This window comes from Aphelocoma coerulescens, chromosome 1, assembly GCF_041296385.1.
Source record: "Aphelocoma coerulescens isolate FSJ_1873_10779 chromosome 1, UR_Acoe_1.0, whole genome shotgun sequence".
Taxonomy (NCBI): Eukaryota; Metazoa; Chordata; class Aves; order Passeriformes; family Corvidae; genus Aphelocoma; species Aphelocoma coerulescens.
Window position 1 is genome coordinate 69,712,014 of NC_091013.1, and position 25,829 is coordinate 69,737,842.

The window sequence follows — 25,829 nt, forward strand, 5'->3', positions numbered from 1 at the left end:
TAATCAGTGAAAAGACTGAAAAGCTTACTACTATTCAGTATCATTTGGAAAACAAGGTTTCCAGTGTAGGATATTTTTTGCATGACATAAGAATAGCTAAAAGGAAATCCATTCAAGATTAACAGAAGTGTCTACACAAATGGAACTGTTCAGAGAAGTGATAACATTATTCAGAGTATTCATTCCTCCCATATGCCTCAGGAAAATTAGATTTTGAGGTTTTGGTTTGGGTTGTTTTTTTTTTTTATTGTTAGAAAAATCAAAGTTCTATTACCAGGTATTAAAGGTAATCTGCAAAAGGAAAGAAAGAAAAAAAAAAAAGTGTCTTCGTATTACTCCATAAAGCAGAAGGATGCCCAAAGCATCCCCCTCTATTTGCTGCAACCCCAGTGAGATTTTCACATTCTCAACCCTTGACTGAAGTTCTGATATCCTTGGAGAGCTCTTCTCTCAAGTGCTTTTCCTTATTTTAGAAAGAAAACAGACTATAGCCAGACATTTCAAAGGAGTTTAAGTAAGTATCAGTTTCACTAAGTAAGGATTCATTTCTCAATGGAAACCAGTCTCCACAGTCAACAGGCTCCTTCATGACAGAGAATCCCGTTACTACTATTATAAATAATTTAAAAAGAAGTTCTAATCCTCCTTCTATAGGTCACAATAAACAACTACTGATAAGACGTGAATTCATTTAAATTAAGTAGTTTCTTACTAAAAAACCATCCAAAAAGAGCATATTTTCGCTGACAAAAAGTAATTATCCAAAATATTCACCCTCTACAATCTACGATATGTTTATTAAGTAGCTACTTGTCTTTACTTTCTTTGATACATAGGGAAGGATAATTGGTATGTATCACATAAACATCCTCCACTGCAGAGCACTCGAAAAGTTATCTCATTTCAATTCTAAACTATACTTATAAAACAATATTGAGGCTATTTATTAACTTATTTAAGGCTGTGCAAGTCCAATGTGCACTATCAAAGATTATAAATATAGACCAAGAGAAAACACTGTATCTAATAAAGGCCAAGGTTTACTCTTTCCAGGTTTTATTTTGGAACTACAAAAACAGCAACACAAAGATGATTAAAAAACAAAACACCACTGAAGGTAACGAAACAAAAAGAAAGACAAAATGAGGGTCACAAGAATATTTAAGGACAATACCTGTTGTATTAATCATACTTTTTGGTGTAGCTCCTGTTGCAGCAAATATATTAGGTGTACTACCCGGTGGCAGTCCGCTCCCAGCTGTGGCAGCTCCAACGGTGGTAACAGCCAGACTACCTGGAGGGGGTTTCTTCACTGGTACAACCACACTCCTGTGGAAAAAGAAACAGCAGATTACTAAAATTGTACCACAGAGCCGGAAGAACTTTTGATTGTGATGGGTTTAGGCTGTTGTATGATGGCATTGCTGAGAAACACATAATACTGCAAATTTTGTTAACCTTCTGAAATTGGGTACAACTCTGTTAACAGGCCCAAAACCCATACTTTTATCCTTATTCTGCAGCTTCATGTAATTCTGAGGAACCTAATTTATCTTTCAGCCCCCACAAAATGGAAAGACTTCACCACTTCAACATGTTGAGAACACTGCTATCAACAGTGTAACACTGTAATGTGTTCTAGATTTGCAAAGACATTAGCTGTCAGAAATTACGCCAGAAGTCTATATGCATGCAGTCATAAAAACTGTGAATTTGTTGATCCTAATGAAGTTACCTAAGATAACAGGTTTTTTTGCATTTCATCTGCACATTTGAATATAGTATGTTACTCCTCACTACCATGAACATACCAGTCTTTCAAACAGCGGCGACTAAGAAACACAATTTTAGATTCAGCCTTCTTTCAACCTGATCTTAATCAATAGCACAATGTACATTGAACAGAAAAAATGTAACACAATAAATACTTTCTTTCACAGTATTGATATTGCTAAGGTTTAAAAAGCATCTTGAGAATTTGAAGCTTTTAAGAAGAGAACAGGGCTCTCATACAAAAAGTGCAACATAATATCAAATACAAGCAGATGACATTGCACTCAAACAAACACTTTTTAACCTAATCTTAAATCACACTCCGGGTTTTTTAGGTGTGAAGACTTGCTCTTTGGAGACAATGCTTTTTCAACACTGGGCAGTTCTCATAGTGCAAGCAATTATATTTACATTTTTCTTTTTAGTATTTCCATTTATCTATAAAACCCTCTTCTTCTTAAAAGTTTGTTTCAGTGGCAAACCTGAGTGAAAAACAAACCGGAAACAAATCATATTTGTATAATATTGAACAATATATTTTCATTATTATGTACATTTTCTGTTTAAGCACATACACTCTTTAAAATTAATAATTGTGATAAAAAAAAGAGGAAGAAAGGGCAATTATTTAGGGTGATGAGGCCACATTTTGCTCAAGAGCTTCCTTCAGTAATTGTTAAGTTACACTTTTGTGTGAGTATGATGGTGTATAATGAATTATAGGGTGTGGCACAGTGTTCCTATATATATAGATTCTCCATCTCCCCAGCTTTTAAAGACTGGTGGTGACAGTGTATAGACCAATCCATAAGCTTTTTTTCCTCACTCTCTTCAGAGGGCTCACATTCTGCATTCTGAACAACAGTTTTACCCCTACCCTGAAGCACGTACTGTTAGAGAGGTAAGTCTAGGCAGTCAATGGGTTTTTGTCTCTGTCCATTGACATTAGGAGGAGATGAGTTTGAACAATGCAATAGCTATTGATTAAGGTAAGTGACCCTAAAATAATTGCTTTTGTCTGTAGTTAATAATCTTACAATCATTGCTCATATGAAGTGTTTACATAGCAGCAGCTACAGCTGAACAAAGCTGAGTCTACAGGGGTTAGATTAATCTGCTCCATAACACCATGAAATTTCCTAAATTTAGCCCAAATCTACATATAAAGATCTCTATTTCAATTAATACTTCAAACAAATATTTGAATTTGGGTTATAATACTGAATAAGTACTCAAAAGCAAAGTCCTTGTAGTGTCATAGAAACAAGAGAAGAAATTAGGACTTGTTTCTTAAGGGGGAGTTGTTTCCCAATTATATTAATTTCAAAAGGAAACTACTGTCATTACCCACCACCTTTGTAGAGAATTGCAATAGAAAGGGTGAATGAAGAACGAATGGGAATATTTGTATGCTGGGGCACAGGAAGGAAAGACACAAGAGGAAAAGGCATTTTAGACTGGCCTATTCTAAGGGCACATGGATTAACAGGTCAAGACCACAGGCAAATGCATAGCTTCACAAGCTAATCTGACCTTGCAGACAATACTTTTGAAGACTGATGACTCAAAGAATTTAGGAAGGACAGAGAGACTGTTGGCAGGTCCATAAAGGTAAAAAAAGGCATACCCAAAAACTGGAAAGAGTGGCCAGAAACATAGGAAGAGCCCAGGAAATTTGAGGAATACTTGACAGCAGTCATCCCATGCTCTCCATGCCATTGGAGCAGATCCTGGACCTCTTATCTGTATGCAAGCAGGAAGGATGCCTGACTGCTGAACAGTCTCCTTAGACACACATTCACTCCAGTGTTTGAAAATGTGAGAGTGTGTAAATGAAAGACATATATTTTGGTTCGGGTTTTATTTTAAGACAAACAATTTTCCCCTCATATAAAGTCTGGTATTAGTATCTGCTAAATTGCCAATACAATTGCTGCAGAAGTATTTCCTATTTTCCTGCTACTTTTCTAAAGATGATGCTAAATTCAAGGTCTTCATCCTTATATTCAAACAAGTCAGTGGTCTTCCACAGTGTCCAAAAGATCACCTAACTTTCCATGGCAAAGACCACATATGTCAGCTTTACTTCTCAGTTGTAATAGAATCAGTTTGATTTGGAAGACGCCCTCAAGAGTCATCTAGTCCAAGCCCTAAATGTACCAACCTGCTATAAAGGTAAAGATTCTTTCCTTACGAGTGTAGTTTAGGACTGAAATACAGCTCCTATGGCAAGAAGGACAATCCTTCTCAGATCCCACAAATATTTCGCTCTACACATGGTTGGCATTGTTTTGTATGTCTAAATCACCACTTTAAGATAGGTCAGGTGCTATTAAATAACAAATTAACAAGAAATATCAAGATGTATCTCTCTACCATAAGAATAGGGAAAAGGAGAGAGACAGCATCATCCCAGACTGAAAGAAAATGCAGCTTTCTGACACGTCATACATGGTGACCTTGTCAAAATGTCTCATTCCTACTGATAAAACAAAATACAGTGAGTGAATACAGAATAACATCCAGATGAAGCAGACAGAAAAACTGTATGAACAATACAACAGAGTGGTCAAAAATGTGCAAAACAATAAGAGGGACAGCAGAACAAGAAAGGTGAAAGAGAATGACTGCCCTTCAAGTAAAGAACGTCTTCTTTTAACCAATCTAACCGCTCCAACAGAACATACAGTGAAAACAAGCAAATAAAACCAAACCAGACTTATGGAACAAGTATTGTACTTGAGCATAACACGATTTGGGGAATGAATTTACTATGATAGATGCCTAACATGTATCTGTCAGGCATTCATGTTTTCCCTTCATGAAGGCACAGAAATCTACAGACTAGAAGAAAAGGTTATATACACTTCCGTATTTCATTTTAGGCCTTGTTTTGTACAACGTATTTCAGACTTCCTAAGTGTTCCAACACAGCTACCTGAATCACGCCATCATGATCTCAAATGATCCCAAATGATTTAGTCAGCAAAAACTTAGTAGTAATTGTCTGTATCAACTGATTTTATTTCTGTGTTCATTGGTGATTTACAACTCTAAATATAACTCCTAATCACTGTTCTGTTACTCTATGAGTGTCCTTTACCAGATTTAAACCCGAGACTGAAGTCATAGTAATTCATATCATGCTTAAGATGAGTGTTGTTGATTCAACCCACATACTACTTATGCATTGCTGGTTCATTAAAAAATCTCAGCAAATAGCTACAGGATTCTTCTGGGGTTTAGAAATTTGCATGAAATAACTAGATAGAAAATAATACCATTAACACATTGAACTGCAAAAAGATAAAATGGAAATTAAAAAAAACCCCACCACCTTCTCAAATTGACTTTACTTAAATATTTAGCTACACAGTGCTGGTGACAGACAAATCAGGTTATACAGCTCTATATTTTCTCTCTTTCTCTGTGATTCACATTCTGTATCTCTTCTCCATTTTAGAATTTAAAGGCTTTCCAACTTAATCACCGTGGTCAACATAAAGGTCAGAGATAAGCCTTCAATACTGGATGTCTTGAGCTACCTATCTGAGCAGCAGCAATCAAATTAGAATCACTTTACTCTCTTGTGGGATATGTGAAACCTCTTAAGGCTGAATTAATATTCTTGCTCCTCCTCTCCTCCCCCACAGCAGCAGAAAGCATGAGGATTTTTCAAATGCTCTTCAAAAAGCAGCACAGATTTTAGGCAAGTTTTTCATAGAATTGCTCTGTGTCAAACAGCAACTTCAGAGGTTTCAGAAGAAATCACATTAGAAAGTGGGTGGCAATTTGTCTGCTATGTTACATGCTACTTCGTTCCTACAGCTAGATTAATTTAATCTCTGAAAAGAAAGCATAATATTTCCTCTCTAAAAGTTATTTATATTGGCCATATCTCTGTACATATCTAGTCCTTTATGAAACATTTATACTCTTGTTTACCCCCTGTTCTTTCCAATTTCAACCCCAGAGACTCCGACCCGAGCCTGTAATGTTACCATGTACTAAAACCACATTCTGAATCCTACTTTAAACACCCTTCTATTAGGCTGACTGCACTAAGATAAGATACATCTGGTAACAAGGAGGAAAGGTCTAACTCAGAGTAAACAGCCAAAGAGAAGAAAAACTGGATTAAAATATTGTGAGGTATGTACATGAGTTTTAGAAGAGATATGGTAGGCTCACAGAAGGACTTATGCAAATGAAATATTAGTGCTGAATGTCCATGTATTATGGTTTCTTTCAATCATTTGATACCACACATGCACCAAAAACTCCGTATATTAAAGAACATGAAATGATCTTAATCTATTAAATGTAAATTGCTCATTTCTAACTAGAAGAAAGAGAATCATCTCAGGTGCGGTTTGAGGACAAGGAGATGAAGATCATTGATCCTCACTCTTGGATCAAGCAGAGGAGTAAGTATTTATTCACAAAGGAATTCCATCCTTTGTATTCAGGATAAATTAGCAGAAGCACATAAAATAATGCAAAATATTGACAAGAAATAAGGAAAAATTTGAAAGATAAAAAACCTAATTATTAAGAAAGAATAATGGTCTTGGCTAAACAAAGAAATGGGAAATACTGGAAGTTTAATAAGTTTGAAGAAAGTGAATAGAATATAAGTGAACATTTGATGTATTAAATGTCAGGAACATCATCAAATATAGAAAAAAACCCCAAGAAACAATCAGTAAGAGGTATAAATGGGTATGGGTGAGGAACCTAATCCTGTACATATGTTGGAAAAAAAAAAAAGTAAAGCTAAAATGCTGCAATCAGTCCTGTAAAAGGAGGTATATACAGGTAAACAGCAAGACAAAAATCCAGTACAATTTTCATCTATATAGCCAGTGAATTATATTAGAGAGTAGGGAGATGACGATTTCTTCTCATCAGCTTCAGGCCAGCTACACCTACAGTTCCATGGATATGAATATGAAAAGACTCACACAGGTGATAAGAAGAGTTTTGAAAGAGCTACCTGAGTATAGATTGCTAAATTATAGCAATGGGGAATATGATTACAGCTTGATGAAAATAAATTGAGGGTTAATGTATCCAATTTTGGTTGACTTGAACCTATTTATAAATTTAGGATGATTTTGTTTCTAAACAAACAGCTAAGGTGGCGATGAGCTTCCCCTTTGTTTTTCCCTTATTTTATTTACTAAGTGAGTGACTAAGGCATTCTCTAGGAATACGGACAATACAACTTCTGCTCTCTTCTCTGTCTAACAGGATCTGAAACCATACCTCATTCTCCAGAGTGTATTTTTACTGCTACCTTAGAAAAATATATTCTAGAGAGAGAAGCTGTCAAGTATTTTCTTCAGACCAGTCCCCACTGCACAAAGATAATGGAAATTACCTTGAGTGAACTGGAACCAGATGAGTCCTTTAATTCACACACCACAGATTAGGTTTTTCATTCATATGTTCACACACTACTGTGATACCCAAAGTAATGGGGAATGCAGAGCCTAAGAACAGACAACACCTGTACCTCTCCCTTCTTGATTCATGGGAAAGGTGCTCTATTTTTCCTCAATTATTTGTAATTAACTTAAAAAAATAACCATTTTTGTTGGGAGAAGACTAAAATGTATTTATCCATAACTGATTTTTAATATGATTTATGAGTGAATGAAATGAATGAATGAATGAAGGAAATGAAATATGAATGAAAAATGAAATCTATTTTTCAGCAATCATATTTTGGAGAATCTAATAACTCTAACAGAAATAGGACCTCCTATTTAAATGACGTAGCAGACCAGTGCATACCAATGATATCCCAAAGGTGGGAAATCACACAAGAGATAAATATTGAACCTCTCTATTTTAACCTTCAATGCATCTTCTCTCACAGTTCTTGTCTTTTCCCATTCTGTAAGTTACTATAAAAGAAAAAAAAAAAAGGAAAAAAGAACACCCCACCCTTGTATTCTAGCAGAAGACATAGATTCTCTGAGTAGTCCTTTTAAATATAGCATACATACATAAAACTAAACACATTTTTGAAAACCACCTGTCTCTTTTATTGGGAAGGACATGTATGAGACCTGACTGGATTTCACAAGTTGTCCACCTTTTCTACTACCTTTAAAACTGGCCCCAAGGTCCCTCTGTGGGGAAAAAAAACCACCAAAAAAATGCAAAAATCAAAGCTAAAATACTTTAAAAATATGGTCTCCAAAATATTTCCAGATATGTTCCTAAATACTTCACCGAGCATGTAAACTAAGCAAACCCATAATCTTCCAATTAATGAAGTGATAATGGATTAAAAGGGAATCACATCTTTAATAGCAGCAAAATTAACAGATCTTTTCATTTCTAGGAACTCAAGATTTTCTGCTTATGCAAGCATGCTTCCTGTTGAAATAAGTCTAAGAACAGAATATACATATAAATTACCTCAGTTTGAAAAAAGAAGAAATGAGACACAAAACCACAAGCACTATTTCAATAATAGTATCCATCTAAGAAACCTCTACTAGAAAAAAAGTAGAGAGGAACAAGTATAAGCTTCAAAATGCAATACTGTGTAGAATCAGTATTCTACAAATTCAAAAACCATAATGATCTAGGTTGCATCTAGTGGGACCAATGCAAATTGACCAAAAAAAAAGACCCAAGAAATCCCTAAACCCTAAAAATCAATAACAGGTACTAATTTTTGTCAGAAAAAATGAGAAAGCAAAAAGGAATTATTGGTGAGTTATGCTCCATTAGTCGCAAACCTAGGTGAAATAACCCTTTGTGTTTGCTTCTAAAAATGTCAACCTGGATGCCATTTTCACGAAATTCAGTCTGACGTTAAAAAACATGTCATAACTTTGAGGATCTGGGCCCCTGTGTCCCAGAAATCTGTTTATATAGCTCATAATGTAATTACAGCTACCTTAAGACAGATGAGGCAGAAGGCAGCAATATATTGAAAACTAATTGAAAAATGCAGTTGTCCAGAAGCACTTGTGGGGAAGAGGTCTCTGAAAAGCTGCTCAAAGCTTCAGAGTTTGAAGTGAAATTTTTGATGTTGTCACTCTCAATCTATTGAAGAGCTGACAGACAATCAAACCCTTCTGGCTGCCTGGCAGCTCATTTTGCTGGCAGGTGGCAAACAATTAGACGCACCAATTTGTGCCTCCTGATGACATTAAAGCATGAAACTAAGTTGTATGCAGGGCCTAGTGATTTGTGTGAAAGCATTTCAAAAATAATACTCTTTGCCGTGGCAACTCATTTCAGACTGCCACCTCCCATTACGGCTTTGAGTGGTGAAGACGACAGACTTGAGTTACGTGCGGTGCAAGGCCGCTTCTGTTCAATCCGTCATCAGCGCCCCCTGAGACCTCAATCCCCTCCTTTCATCAATATCACCTCATCATTTACATTCGATAGCACTTGAACTGCTGCATACATTAGCTACACACAGATCCCACTTGATAAAACATGCTGGGCACTTTTTCTGCTTTTATGTTTCATTTATGACTCGCAAATTCTACAGGAGAATACACGGTAGGCCTGTTACAAAATTACTCTTATGGACACATTAGCAATGTACAATTAAAAGAACATGCAGAGCAAAACACATCATATTAAATGCTAAAATATAGTTCTCAATTTCAATTCTATTTACAGGAGTTTACTTTACATGGTGTTCACCTTCATCTGTGATCATAATTAAGGAAAATTACAACTGTTCCTTTGCTAGGCACTCAGACATACAAATGAAAAAAAAAAAAAGTCTAGCCTCACACGGACTAAGAATATCTTCAGATTAATGTGAAAAATATATTTCTCTAACCTAGATTTGCTTATAAATCTGGAATCACTGTGCTTATTTTATAAAACCTGAAACAAATAGAACCTGACAAAACAAAACACTCCATTGCTCATGGTTCTCCCTAGGGACAAAAAAGATGACCAATAGTCACCTTGCTCAGTGAAGTACCAAAAGCTGCATAAACTACAGCAAGACAAGATCCTACAGAAATATGCTTTACAGGTATAGTATTAACTTTAAAAAAAACCCAGTTTATCTTATTTAACTATTATTTTATATTAGTAAACTCAATTTCATTTTCACGAGAAAGTATGGAAACACAATCATCCCGTAATTTTTTAAAGTTTTTCAATTTTTATTGGGATACTATAGGAAAAAAATGTTCAAAAATCATCACTCAATAAAATTCATGCTGCTTTCTCAATTAATACTTTAATTCATTCTACTATTATATCAATGTACTGTCTTCCTCCTACCCTTTGCTTCATCCCCCATGAAAAGTTATAGGGTCAGGATCTGAATCTGCTCCACCTTTGTAATTTGGAAAAGTGACACCATCACCATCTGTATTTGCCTCCTAAGATTGTCACAATGGTCTAGTAAGTAGTCTGGCAATATGAAAAATTTGTACAGAGAAATATTTGCTTGAACAGTGGGCATCATTCAATAATGCAGCCATGAAATGCAACTGGCGAGCTGAAGACCTGTGGGCAAAGAACTTCAGGATTTTTATCCAGATGCCCACAGGTCAAAAACATTTGTTTAGTTGGAGAAAAGAATGTAACATTTCCTAATCTGCTGGACCTCCCTGAACCTGTTAATTTTCCTCTTATTAGCTGTTGGTTATACTAAAAATCACGGTCTACCTCAGTCACCAAAATCACACAGCTGGATCATTTATTTAAAAGAAACAAAAATGATATAAAAGTGAATTATTTTGCCTGAACTTCCCCCATTACGACTTTTTTCTTTTTTTTCTGAAGAAGTGAACAATTCCAAAGGCTGACATATACAGTGTATGCTACCAAGATACAAACACAGTGGTGCACTTTGTACAGGAAATCACGAAATTTGGTCAGCAGGGTAACAGGTCAGGGAGAAAACAAACCACTAAACTCACTAGCTCCTGAACTTATTAAGTATTAAATATCTATCAAAACCCATAAACTCTAGGCATGAGGCACCTCTTAAATAATTCCATAATTCTGTATTATCGACTACTACTAATGATGTTCAAAAGGTACAAGCAGTCACATTGTTGCAAGAACAATTCAATGGAGGTGCTCACATTAAATATGGGTTATTGCCAACCTGCTGCAGGCCCTTAGAGTTTTTCATGCTTTCTTATAGAGCTATAATTTTGAAGTGCACAGTAAAATTCATGTCTTCAATCACCTTGATGTCAAACTCCCTCTAACAATGACAAAGACATCTCATAAGGTGATATGCTCCTTTTTTAATTTAGCTGTCTGGCATTTTGTGAGTCAACCACAGCCCTCTGAATGAAATATTTTTCTTACTAACCCAGGTAGGAATTTAGATAAAGTAACTTTTTTGGTGATTACAGTTAAGGTCTTATTATTTCTACATGTAGCATGATTTTTTTATACTGCTTAATGTACGAGAATGCATTCTGGAATGTGGTGGTTCCTTACAGAGGATAAGGAAAAATTCCTAACTGTATAGGAAGAAAAAATATTTTTCACTTCACATTGAAATGAATCTAAAATCAAAATATGCAGATTGATGAACCAAAAAAATCATCTTAATGAAAAAGTTGCTAAATGAGCTTTCTCCAGAATGGTCTTAAGATGAAAAATATTATTAGAAAGGGATATGTTCATTGCTTCTAAGGTATATTTCACTTTTCCTATCTTGATAAAATAATCTTTCTTACAACAGACGCTATTTGATTGCTAATGGAATTATTTCACAAAAGCAGCCTCAGTACTTACATATAGAGATATAAAAAGACATCAGATTTTTTTATGGACTTCATAATGGAAAAGCATTTCATTTTTATTCTAAAATTCCAACATATCTTCTTTCACTTTTACTGTTTACATTATGTTGAAAACATTGCATATTGTTTTTCTTAAGACTTAATGAATATATTTATGATATTTTTGCAGGTCTTCTGTAAATGCAGATTTCTTTTCCTCATAAACACAATATAACTCTGTTCTGCCTTAATTTTTCTATTTCCTTCAGTATTTTACTTCCTGTACCTGCCTGATAAACTAATATATACCTTTAAATTTTCAAGACATGTCTTAAATTATCTTAAAGTCTTGATTCCATTTTTAACTTTTCAAAAACATTTTCATGAAGAAACTTAAAAGGATGAAAAATACAACCACATCAACACTTGCAAGAGTTAGGTCTAAACTCACAGTGGATGGGGCTATACTTCTGGAAGGATGCTGACAATTGCACAACAGCACAATCTCTATGCTCAGAATAACTGAGAGGGACTGGACATTTAAAGGAAAGTATATTAATTAAAAACTAGGAAAATATAGCCTAAGAAAAGAAACAAAGGATTCTTTGTAGAAATGTTCATGAGTTTAGTTTTAAGCAGTAACTTCTGAGCTTTAACAACTTCTGTTGTTTAAAGACCTAAAAGGAAACTGGTTTCTACCATGACCAAGCAAAAATTTGCCATGGTCAAAGCATTTCAGCACCAGAAAACAGTTCAGTGATGGATCCAATTAAGATTTAAGCCTTTGAAAGAATATTCAACTGAGTTTCTGCACAATCTGTTCTATATCAGCAGATATTATACCCCTCCTCCTTCTCACTAAAATGCAGTTTTAAAGAAAAGAAAGATTTTATTGGAAATACATTTCTTTGCAACAGGCTTGTTTTTCAAGTACTTCATAGAGTTTTATTCACTGCTAACAGAGAAAAACAAGGTGAATTACTTTTGTCTATACTACATTGTCTGTTGGTAATGCAGAAAACCAGATGCAGGGTAGTTGTTTTTGACACAGTCTAATACAAACCAGTAGTAGAATAACCTTTTTGAAAAAATAAAACCCCTTCAAACTTCTGAATTACATCAATATAAAATAATGAGTCTAACCATATACCTGTCAAATGAGTGAAACTGCATGGGAAGAATAGCCTGAGCTTCTCTCTTCAGCGCAGGATCTGGGTAAGGGATCGGATCTGGGCCACATTCTGCAATTTCAACAGGGGCTGCCACAAGACTTTTCAGTATTTCTTTGACATTGATGCCTTTACTTTGGCTGATACTGGATATTGATGATGCAGGTTTCAGAATTTCACTGGGGCTTTCTGTTAAGCTCTCCTGAGATTTCTTCACTTCCGAAGACAAAGTAGACAACAGCTCACTCATAGCATCAGGACCTGTGCTGGTCTCTAAGTCTGTCCCATTCAAAATATTGGGCATCTGTTCATCTCCAATTCCAGAATCTGTATGAGGAATAGAACTTTCCAGCTGAATATCTTCAACTGGTGTTGGTGTTTCTTTATCTTTGATATTTTCTGGAAATACAGTCGGTGTCTCTGCAGTGAAATAGAGATTATGAACAAAATTAAGTTTTCCCCTAAAAATATGATCATAAGGTTTTATACAACAGAAATGTGTTAGAAAGACCACAAATCATGGTGTTTTAAACCTTAAAAACTCATTTTACATACAAAACATTTTGCCTTCAACAGTTGTTTGCATATAGACCGACTGGGAAGAGGGAGCCCAAAATCGCATTGTACAAACTCAGTGACATTTAGAAATTATGGCCCACTACTCACACAGCAAAATACTGCCAGCAAAAACTACATTAAAAATTACAGCCTATCAACTGCAGAACTGTATGATCCTTGAGTCTACTGGAAGAGAAAATTGCAATCACTTATGTTTTCGGATTGCTGTAAAATGTAGTCGTTTGTATTGCTGTCATCAAATATTAAGCTTGCATTCAAAAGAAAACTGCTAAACTCTTTGTTTGCTTTGTGTTTTGTTTAAAATGTATATTACACACATTTCTACACACGTATCATCACACTGAATACAGATTTATTTATACGTGAATAAAAAAGAAGTGTTGTTACTGATCTTTTAGACACCTTTTCCCACGAAAGGCAAAATTCTGTAATTCAGGAAAAATTCATGAACAAAGTAAATACAGCTTCATAGAGATAGGCAAGTGAAATCTGTTGAGTTTGGAACAGTTCCAGATTGAAAAGGATTCTACAACATCTTGTAACTGAGAAGACTATACCTCTATTAATTACTTCAGTGAAACAGACACAAAACTTCACTAAATAAGAATAATTTGCTATGCTTAGACAAAAGTTAGCTAGAGCTGGTACTTATATATTCATATATTTGATTAGAGCAAAACAAACTATTTTTAATAACAAAATTATTTTTTAGCATATTTTAAAACTACATTATTTTCATTAGATTACTTGTCTTGATTATAAAATTTAGCTGCCCTATGTATGAAATAAGAACATTTTTTAAATGACTCTGATATAGTGGTTTAGGTATTATGGGAAATATTTTACAATGTATTTGGATGAAGCTCTGATATCAAAAAAATGTGCTTCAGCAATGTAACTTTAATAACAATCTCATAACTCACTAATGACTTTTTGGTACAGTCAGGTATAAAATACCTATTTAGCATATGGGCATAAGTGTGGGCACATGCATATGCACATAAAACAAATCTATAAGAGATTATTTATGTGTTTGAACTAATGGCCATGTAAACCTCTGCATATGTACAAGTATTAAGAAAGAACAGAAGAGGCTTTTAAAAAGATGAAGCAGAATCACCCATTATAATGGAACATTGTTTTCTTCTTTTAACAGCCACAAACACTGAAGCCACTTCCTCCTCCTTTTTCTCTTAAGTGCCTTAAACACATCTTATCAAGTAGATATGAGCTCTTCGTTGTGAAGCAGGAAGTAGAAACTGGATTTATGAGCTGCATCAAATGCATTTAGCATCTGCCAGGTCAGGAAGCAAAAAGATCCGTATCTACTTAGTACTGCCTATATTTGGCACAGAAAGACATCTGATCCACAGAATGATCCTAATTAATTTTCTGCTTGTCTCTTTAAACTCCATCCATGCAAAGACAACACTTCTCAACTGAAGGGAAGATTAGAACTGGACAGCCAGTAAAGCAGGTTGTTGCCCATGAAATGTATGGTGAATAAAATGGCATAAGGCTCTATTATTATGCAAATGAAAAGAGGGCATTGAAAAAAGACGATGGTCCACTACATGGTGAAGTTAGTTACACCCAACCTCAATTTTCATTAAGGTCAACAATGCTGAACAGGAAACTAAAGACAGAAAACCTGATAGAAATACAGTTGTGGAAAGTCATCTACCTTGAGTAAACCAGAAGTAAGATTTTAACACATTAAATCATAGTAATAAACTGACTCCAGGCCAATTTTGAAAGAAACATCCCTGATATTACTGGTCTAGTAGCAGGCACTTTTGCTAAACAGATGACTGGAGATAGCAACACATCAGTGGAGAAAACCATACAAGGTTTCTTGTTTTAAGAGATAGGAAAAAAATTATCTGGACAACTGTAAACCCTCAACAGAAAGCAAGATTTCAGGATTTATTTTGGAGTAAAGAATAGTAATGGAATGCAATGAGACAGATTAAAAAATGGCTTTATTAAAAGAGCTTTTTAAATACTTATTGTTCAGAGAAAATAAGGGTCAACATAGTAAATTCAGTAAAGCTGGGGTTGTCACAACAGGTTGTAATTTAGTCATGAGACCCTGGAAATTAACAGAATGTGGGAAAAGAAACTGGCTAAGAAAGAGCCATCAGTTACTTTCAAAAGAAAGTAAGTTCTTTCATCAGAGTGAGAGAAACTACCATGGGAGCTGTTTTGTTCAAAATTTTAATAAAGATTTTGGGTAAAAACATTCTGGTGAAATTTGCTGATGACAAAATTATGAGGTACAACTGATGGTCAGAGAATGATGAATACATGAAGGCATTACAGCAGAACTGCAAATTAAATTTAATAGTGAAAAGCTTTGTATCAAGTGAAGATCACAGAGTTTCCCATTATCACTGGAATTCTTCTGTAAATGACTGAAGAGAAGGACTTGGATGCATCAATTACTGAGTAACTATTTAGTTACCAATACAATACTGTCATGGAAAAGGCAAATGTGGCTCCAAACTCTTTTGAATAAATAGTTCCTGCAACAGCTAAGCTTTAACAGCATTAGAGAAAACTTTGGAAGGATTCATTATGGTATACTGTGTACACTTTTATATTTGAGAAATGTGGAAGTGCCACTATGGAGACACATAGTGATCTAATGTTGCAGAAAAAGTTTGGCTGATATAGTCTGGCCAAACTAATACTGAGAAGTTATACAACAGCTATCACAAGCTGTAGATGAAAACTCAAAACTCAAAAAAAAAAAAAAAAAAAAAGGAAGGAATTTATTCTCAATAGCAGGATTGTCATGAGAAAAACAGTGTAAACTCACCAGGAATAAATTTTAGTTTGGAAAGTGACACTCATCAATATATAATTAAGGTTATGGAAAAGCTTTCCAATCAGCGTAGCAAGTTAAAAAAATAGAACTAATTTTGAGATGCTATAAATAGGACTGTACTTAATTACTCAGCAGGTGAATTGCAAACTATTGTTCCCAAAGGAGAATAAAATGTTGAGAGGCCTGCATCATTTGACACTAAAAATGGATGTAAAATTATATTTGTGGACATAGAATTTCAATATGACATGCTATAAAGTACATAACACTAAAGGATTTAGAGTAAAAATATCAAAGGGAGTTATTCTATATACAGGCAAGTGTATGGATACTTGATTTCCACAAAACTCAGATCTGTGTCTTTACTTTTCTTGCTGCATCTCCAACACCTGCTATGAATTTGCCACACTAAGCCAATTCAGCTCAGTCTGATTTATCACTATGAATAACAATATCTAAAAACTACTAAGTCAAATGCATTAACTCTCATTTTTAAAACATCAGACAAGCTAAATGAATAAGGGTTTTAAAGGTCCAATTTACTACTTGTGAATTTAAAAAAAAAATTCAGAACTGATAAAACTTCTTAACTCCATTTCAAAAAAGAAACCTAGCAAATTAGGATATGTGAAATCCACATAAATGTAGCTGAAAAGATGTATTAGAAGACCATCTTGATCAGCATATTATTACTAATATCATTTTAGGTAAATGGTAAACTTCTTAGCATAGGTCACAAAACCCGACCAGTTTTATTTATAAAACTGTATATCCATAAGTTCTGTTCTATATTCTTTTATACCATGTCCTAGAAATTCTGCTGCCTTTGGAATGCAGAAATAAATACTGCTTCATAAAGTGACTTAGAAAAATCTTAAACCAGAAATGTCTATTCTTTTATAAAAATCCTAAATACTTAAAGCAACTTAGCAAATGATAAACATGAACGGAAGCAAAGCCACGACTGATTGCATCTGTCTACGTCCTAACACTGTGACAGTAAGCCTCTCAATTTTCAGCAAACCTCATCAGTTTTCTACAGCACAAGGCCATGTCAGTAGACAAAGCAGAATCATTACTAGATCTAGTGATCTTAACCCTGTCAGAAACAGGCAGTTGGAAGCCAGATGCCTCCTTCTTACTGTTTTTCATTGTAACTAATGAGTTCATCTACTACATTATGGGAAAAATATGGGCCTAAGTTAACTAAATGACATATTGTATATGTGGTGACCTCATCCGTCACGCTCCTTCCCTAAAATATCTTGTTTGCTTGTGATTTATGAAGTGTATTGTAATTGTTTTAACCTACTGAGTTACCTAAATAGCTCTTACACTGCTTCCATATGCCTAAAAAATACAACCCACACTCCCCCTGTTTATTAACCTAATAATGAGACGATTCATATATAGGATAAATACAGACAATTTTGTCATTTTAAAAAAATGATGATACAAATCATACCTTTAATATTTATTTACTTTTAAAAGATGGAAAAATTACATGTATATTCCTGTGATCTTTTTGTCTTTTCTCATATTGTTAAACCTGTTAGGTAAAAATATACTGAAATTTTTCAAAAGTAAGATGAATGAAAAAAAATTATATATTTTTAATTGCTTATAATATGGCTGAAAAAATATTGGGACATAATACTATCCCAAATCATCATCAAATTTCTGCTGTAAACAATAGAGAAACATTTGGCAATGGAAAGTTTGGAGCAATCTTGCTGCCACCTTTGTCTGCATGTGCACTGAAAAATTTATGAGTTGTCTTCTGCATAGCTATCTTAAAGCACTGGTGATAACCTTATTATTTGCCCTTTGCAGTTTTCTACAAACTTCCAGAAACAGTACCCTACAACCGGAAAATGCTTCCATTCCAACTAGGCAGTGATAGTACAGCTTCCTTCATTGGTGGAAGAGTCAACTAATCTATTCCTAAACTCTAGGCTATAAAGAGAGAGTGGAAAAATTCTTCCCTGCAACATCAGTCTACTAATTTCCATGGGTAAGAAGCAGAAAATTAAACTGAGATGAGAAACTAAATATGGGAACAGAATCAAAGGGTAGTGAGGGTCTGATTTGAAAGTACATTGAGAGAAGTAAGCAAGAATGGACTTGCAACAGTCCTTGAGGCTGAGGCACAACAGTGAGAAGAATCCCCCTAGAAGAAGCTTTAAGATTCCAAGCTGCTCTGTATCTACTACTCAGGACCTTCTCTTCTGTTGGCATTTCTATTTCTCTGTGAAAGTTATAAGTGGACCAGAGTAAAAGTTGCCTTTACAGTGATCCTGATCATGGCCCAATCATGTAGAATCTACTAATTTTGGCAGCTTGGCTGGTATTAATCTTCATGTAACTATGCATTAATAGGCAAATTAGGTAATGTCCCACTAACAGACTTTATGGGGTTCCATTATTTCTGAGGCAAGGCTACCTGAACAACACTGACAGCAGAACTCATTTGCTGTCCTAAAATACTTTTAAACAAGTTTCTTTGTAACCTGTATTATTAAAATGTGAGGAAAAAGAGCCTGGCTTAGGGTTACAATTTTCCATTCTTTCCTTATCGATCTTTATCTACGAAAACATTTGATAAATGCAGCCTGCATTTAGCCTGCATCTGTTATTTAGCCAGCATTTATCCAGGTTTCTGAAATTCCTTTCAGAGCAAACACTGTCCCTTTCCATCCACAAGGACAGCAATGCAACAAGGCAGATTCAGTTGTCTAACAGCATGCCAGCAGTCATGCACGTGAAGGGGTGGAAGTAGAGCACATGCCAAGCAGCCTCTGGCCGATAGGAGGAAAAGCCACACGTAGGATACCCCAGGACTCTGATATGCATGGCTGAGGGCAGAAGGAACACAGCTGAAAGTGAGGGGACTGAGGAAGGTCAGACAGGAAAGACTCTGGGGTGAGTTGGCAATTCGAAGGGCACAGATCTTGGTACAGGAGATTTAAGACAGAGGGTTGGGAATTTTCCTTTTAGTCAGAGTGGATTTGTGTGGAGAAGAGATGTAGCTGTTAACGAGGAAAAGCAGAGAGGCACTGAAATGGGAGAGGAATAGAGTGGGAGAGATTTAGGGTGGCAATATCAAGGTTGGGAAGTGATTGAAGGGGACAGTCATCATCAGCCCCTGTTCACAGCTGGACATGTGTAAGTGCACGTCTTCTCTTTTTGCTCACCGTAAATTTCTTCTATGTGCTCAAATTCCTCAAAAGTCTTATCATTTTTTTCTTTCCCTGCAGCTACTAAGGCAGGCACACAGGGCAGTTCTTTCTACCTTCACCACAGACAGGACATAGAAAGAGCCATTTATGACAGATACAACCTCTTGATCTGTTTAGGCAATGTCTTTAATCAATGTCTTAATTCTTCTTTATTAATCAAAGGTCTTTCACTCAGGGTTTGATGGATAGGACATCAGTCTGATTGATTACCTGGCTGCCAAACAAAACGTCGGCAGTCCTAAACCAAAGCATTACCAAGATAATAATTAAAAGACACTAAAAAGATACAACAAAAAACCAAAATGAGAAGTCGTATTAAAGAAATGTTAGCTTTAGACTATAAAACCAGGTATTTATATTTTGAAACAAAACCCAAATAGAAATTAGGAACAATATGGTAATACGTATTTCTTCCCTAGGTGAATTTCCCTAGTTTTTTCAGTTTATATTTTTATTCATTTATTTTGTATTGTGTAAACTCAAACCCATATAATTAAAAAACAAATTTTAATAAAAAATAAATTATTTTAGAGGTACTTATGATAATATCTCTATTTCTGATGCATGCTGAGAAAGATGGTGGTTTTGTAATTAGACATTTCTTAGAAAAGAAATTAAAAAAAAAAAAATCTGTCACATAGGCTACAGCAGCCAGCAACAAAAGTTATCAGTGAAGCACAGAGTATGTTCCATATAGACAATGAAACTTATATTAAAACGTTTTGATTTAAGCACTACTTTGAAAACTGAAAAACTCTTAAAACATCTGTAATTTGTACAAACAAATGAAAACAAATACTGATGTTACTTACAAAAATCCCTATTACAACTATTACAACTGCTTCATGCATACATGATGACTGATCAATTAATAATGAAATATTTGTGCAAACATCTCCTATGATGCCTTAAGTAGCTGGTGAAGGGCAATAAATAATAGATTAAGATGTATTCATTACTATCTCATGATCTTCAAATGCATGTCTTTTCAGATGTAGTTGGAATAAGTAGCATGTTTCATCAGAAAAGCAGTATGATTATTTTGAGCAGCAGGCAGAAATTCAATAGAATTGGAATTTTTTGATAATCATGATTATCACCCATGTTCCTTTTAGCATTCCCCTTTCTTGGAAACATATGTACAACCAGATTTTGAGGAAGATGGAGACATGAGCTTTGTCAGGACTTCCTGGAGGCAAAGAACATTTTGACAGGCAAAGGAAATTAGTCCTTTAGTCCATTTTGCATACTAAGGCTGTCACCTTTATGCTAAATAGTTTAAAAATAGTCTGGAAATCTCTATGCTACTACATTAGAAATACAAACAACAGTGTAGCAATGTAATTCGCAGAGTATTATATACCTAGGAGATCTGAAAAACTGGATACTTTACTTGTCCAAAGAAAAAGCTGTTTCTGAAACCTTTTAATATAGTTTGTTCTGTCAAGAAAAAAAAAATCAATAGCTTCCAGTCCACCTGCATGACATACCTTTAAGAAATCTATTAATTTACAGTGCTGTGGGAAAAATGCAGACAGTGATAGCAAGGGAGTGCAAAAGTCAATCAATTTTTGATAAAAGTTTCTGATAACATACATATTGATTTGCTTCACACAATATATTTTAAGTTGAATTGCACTGTTGCCATGCTTTCATTTCTGAAACACTCTTGAATAATGCAAATGGAAACATCACTTTTCAACTGAAAATATCTATCCATTTCTTGGTTAATATTAATTGAGTTCTCAGTAATTAACAGGCTGCCAGTTGAAGTGTAAAAAGAAAAAAAAAATATATCACGCTTTTCTACTGTGGGAAATGTGGAAATATTGTTGAAAGAAATAGTCCAATAAACCTTCAAGGTAAGCAAGTAACAACCAGAAGCGAAAAAACTCATCCCAAGTGATGCTGACCACTGTAGCTAAATCTGCTTGAAATTTGTAGCGGTAATTTGAAGACGTTACTTGGTTTTACGTGGTAAGGCTGATTAGCTGTTACTAACAGAAGGTACCATGCTCCTCTATCTCTCCCCTTATTCCAGTGAAAAGGTATTTCTCTCTCAGATATGTACTGATTATCCCCTGCCTGCTAAAAGGGCTGCTCTCAGTTTTTCTGTCTCTAGTTCCACACCTTTGACAAAACACAGATATTTTCATACCACTTTTGGGAAAATATCCTTATCGAACCAGAGAAATCAACAGAGAACAAACCAATACTTCCTAAGCTATTCCAATTGCTCCCATTTCAGAAATGAAAATTTCAGCATTTTATGCTAAGTTCACAAGGGTAGTTCTTGCTAACCACTAAATGGCCACTAATGATGTCTTGACTAAAACAGTTATATCTATGAACATATATGTAAAACATTATAGCTATGGATGGGGATATTACTAAGACACATTATTGGATCAAGTGCTGACATCAAAGAACTTGATTCCAGCTTTTGTCATAAACCAGTGTTTGTGTCTGCAGTTCAGCTAAGCCATGTCATGGGAGTCAGGATTGATCTGACCAAGACAGAGGTCTACAGTGACAAAACAGGTCGGATGAACTGTACCCTAAATGTGCCCTTACTTCTCTTCACCTATTATTAAGGCAGATGAGGATGACTAGCTCAAATATTGATTCATTACTAATATTTTCCAGAAAGTAGAACTCATATATGACTGAAGACTTTGAGACAAAATCCACTACAGAGGTTTTGGTCAATCATTTTTAATGCTATTCTCATCTTTACCAAATCTCCGTATTTTATTTATTTAATGAATTAATTTTAAATTTAATTAATTCTTTGGTATGATGAAGAGAAAGAAGCAAGTCTGCAGCATTTACTGTTGTAGGACTGTGTTTCACAGACAACCTTCAGATGCAAGAGCAAAGTTCTGATCTGCCTTTTCCCTTGAGACCCTGCTAATGAATAACTTCAAAGCGTAACACTATATATGACCCTAATTGAAGAGAGGGAACTTTCTCTTAATTTTGTAAGATCTGCTTTGTCTGACTAAACACTGACTAATTTAGAAGTACTGAAGACACTTTAAAGTTTTCAGAAACAAGGAAGAGAAATACAAGCATTTTCAACAAACCTATGATAAGAGTAAATCTACAGATACAGGTATATTTTTCTGTCCCCATGGATCAGATTAGAAGGAAAAATAAATACAGAGGGATAGACTATTATAAAGAAATAAATATTTTTACTGTTAAATGGTAGTCATAGACACTAGTGTAGTAGTTTTTTCTTCCTGGGTGTGAACTTTTCCTTCAGGCACCATAAGATAACACCTAGCATATGAGCAATATCTGAATAATAGTAAAAGAAACATTATTTTACCATTACAAACATTTGTAAGTAAAGGTAGAATATATTTCCCTGCAAAATATATTTTAAAGTCTTTTATTTCAATACTATCTTTTTTTCATACACAATAAAGAAGGCAAAGTTTAATATTTTTTATGATGATAATGGAAGAGTTTCATCACATAAAATGATGTTAAAATTCTTATAACCCATACTTGACACCAGCTGCACTCATGGGAAGCATTCGCTGATCACATACTGTAATGTACCTGAGACAAGTAGGGTCTCACACAGCTTTAAATAGATTTTAACTAAAGATGTAAAGGAAAGAAAGATGTAAAGGAAAGAAAGATGTAAAGGAAAGAAAAAAAAAAAAAGAGCATCACTGACAAAATCATTATCTTAAATACTGGTAATACCTAATTCTATCTAACCCTTTCCCTACAAAGTTCCCTGGTCAGATAATTAGATTCTACTAAAAATGGATAAATTGTTATTCTACTAAAACCGGATAAATTGTTTTCTTTTAAGGACTCAATCCCTCTTCCTGAATTCATGGAGATCTTTTCCTGTACAGTTCTAACAATTATGACATAATTTTCCTGATAAACAAAGAAGAAATTCTTTATATCCATCTAGTGTCATATGGAATGAATAATATATGTCTTCACTTCCAGGTAACAATTAATTTCTATCAATTTTTTATTAAGTGGGACTTTGCTTTAAAAATATGTTATTAATTTTAAAGGTTACATCAAACCACTCGGTATTAAGTAAAAATAACTTTAAATTTAAAATAATATTCAAAAATTAAGTTTGCTGCCAACATCTGAAAGCAAGTCACTAAAAAGAAACCAATTGGCTTAGCCATTGGAATGAAATGACAAAATATATTTTGACTTCGGGCCTTTTCTGACAGTGTTTGCAATTTTTTTTCATTTAACTTTTTGCTGATGTTCAACACTGAGGAACTGTATTCACAATATAAAAAGTGGAATTATTCTTCCTCTAATGGGTGAAGCTGTAAAGAGTATGAGACTGAGACCTCAAAGAGATAAAACCCTTAAGGATGTGATGACACCAACAAATAAAATAACTAACCACAGATAACATTTCCTTTACTGAATAATTTATTTCGAAAGCCAAACCACTTTTCTTTCTAATCTGCTCACACGTTAATGTAGCTCTATTAAACTATTTCAAAACCAAAACTATTTTGCTTGAACTCAAGGAAACAAGTATCATAGATAATAATATTATATTATATTATAAAAAATAGTTCTTTAAAAATGCTTTATTGTAAACATTTTGGTGAGTTTGCAGGACTGCTGCCATTTCTTCTTAACCTTTTTTCCTGCTTTTGATACATATATTTTACTCAGGTACTATCTGTGGATAAGAAGAACTATTTGTTTTTCCCCTGTCTTTGCCATCCATTATATCAAATGTCACGTTTCATACAAATAGCAATATAACGTCACTTATGTTGCATAGTCAATTTTTATTGTGTTAAATTTAACAAAAATTAAAATGTCTTTAAATAAGTGTTTTGAGGCAGTCTAACCAATCCCAATTTTCAAGCAAGCATGGTTGAAAATAAAATATCCTATGCCTGATACACAGAAATTACTCTAAATACAAAAAAAAACCCAAACCCAAACCCAAACTAAACCAAACTTTTCACCAAAAAAATAACTCAAAACAATATCTAATGACGTTTCAGTGGTCTTTTGTGAAGCACCACATAGTACTTCTGAACTAAGAGATTACTTTTTCTATCAATGATGGATTAAATCATACAAATGTAACTATGTCACAACAACAAATATTACATTTACATCAGGATATTGAGTAATACAAAATATTTTTTTCTCTGTATGGCAGACAATAGTCTTATGAATCAAAATCACAAACCCTGGCTTACACACTGTTATAAATTAAAGCAATTTTTAATATACATACATGCACACATCAAAGCTTAAGAAATGCCAGATTAACGTAGTGATAGTTATAGTTGATGTAATAAGTATTTTAACATAATGCTCCCAGAACAGCATATGACAGCATAAGTCACCTTATTACTGAAGTAGGAAGTTAACTATCCTGTTCTTTATAAACTGGATGCATTCTAAATCACTTATGCTTTTTATAAATCAGTCTTTTTACCAAACGAGATTTTACGAAATTATACCAAGGACATTTTCATCAGGTTAAATTTTTAAAATTGTTTTACATTCTGTGTTCACAGCACGGTGCATGCAAATAATTGTGGAAATGTACATGCAAATTTGGCTAACGTTACATTCAGGTAACCCTCTCTTTTCCGAGAAATGACAAGAATCCCCCATATTCCTACCTTATGGAGTATCTATTAAAACAAACAAACAAACAAAACAGAACAAATCAGGCCCAAAACATATAATAGTTGCTTTGGTAGAAAAATTGGTTTCCTTCAAGAGAAACACAGCACAGCACATTAACTAACAGGCATAAAATAATTCACATACAATATCAGAGGTTTACATACCATCAGGAAGGCAAGAAAAAAAGCAAGAAAGGAAGGCAAAAGAACAGGAAAAGATATAGGGAAAGGGAGTACTACAAAACTATACTTCATGTGGTATGTAATATTTTTAAAATAGGCCTCATTTTATTTTTATGGACCTAATATTGCAGCAGAATAAACACAAACCAAAGGCATTTAAATTTTCCTATATCTGTTCCCTTCTCCTGACTGGTTTTTGTTGTTGTTGTTGTTGTTTACTTTTATTTTATAATAATTAAAGATAATAAATTGTAGTAAAAGTGGGAGAGATATTTTCTAGAAAAATGTAGGCAGGAAGTTAAAGTTTTAAAGGTATCATCAGGTCTGATCTCCATGTAACCTGAGGCGTATACTTATTTATCAACAGTAACATCACATTTAGTTCTTGAAGTGCATTACATTAAATAAGAACACCCAAACAGGTTAGGAGATGATGTTAATATTACCTTTGTAAAATGAGTGGGCAAAGCTCTGCTCAGGAATTAACTTGGCAAGGAATCCATGGTTCAAACTTGGGTGAGGGATAGATGGTATGACCACAACTGTGGAGAAAATCATGGAATCAAATGTGAGCCAGCTAGTATTCATGTGTGGCCTGGTCCACTGTGGATCCATGACAGATATCCTATCTCATTGAAACATGCAAA

At 34.4% G+C, this 25,829-nt stretch overlaps 1 protein-coding gene across 7 annotated transcripts in view; it reads right to left on the reverse strand.

Annotated features, from left to right (window-relative positions):
• Positions 1-25,829, reverse strand: part of NBEA (neurobeachin) — a 467,531-nt gene that overhangs the window by 275,134 nt on the left and 166,568 nt on the right. For 5 of the 7 annotated variants that reach the window (XM_069012126.1, XM_069012118.1, XM_069012114.1 and 2 more), the window contains 3 exons: positions 25,629-25,724; positions 12,670-13,108; positions 1,175-1,329 (listed from right to left, as the gene is read on the reverse strand). In XM_069012126.1, the coding sequence (XP_068868227.1) occupies positions 1,175-1,329; positions 12,670-13,108; positions 25,629-25,724 (690 nt within the window). The remainder of the gene's footprint in view (positions 1-1,174; positions 1,330-12,669; positions 13,109-25,628; positions 25,725-25,829) is intronic. The other 2 variants (XM_069012124.1, XM_069012137.1) reach the window with 2 other exon arrangements.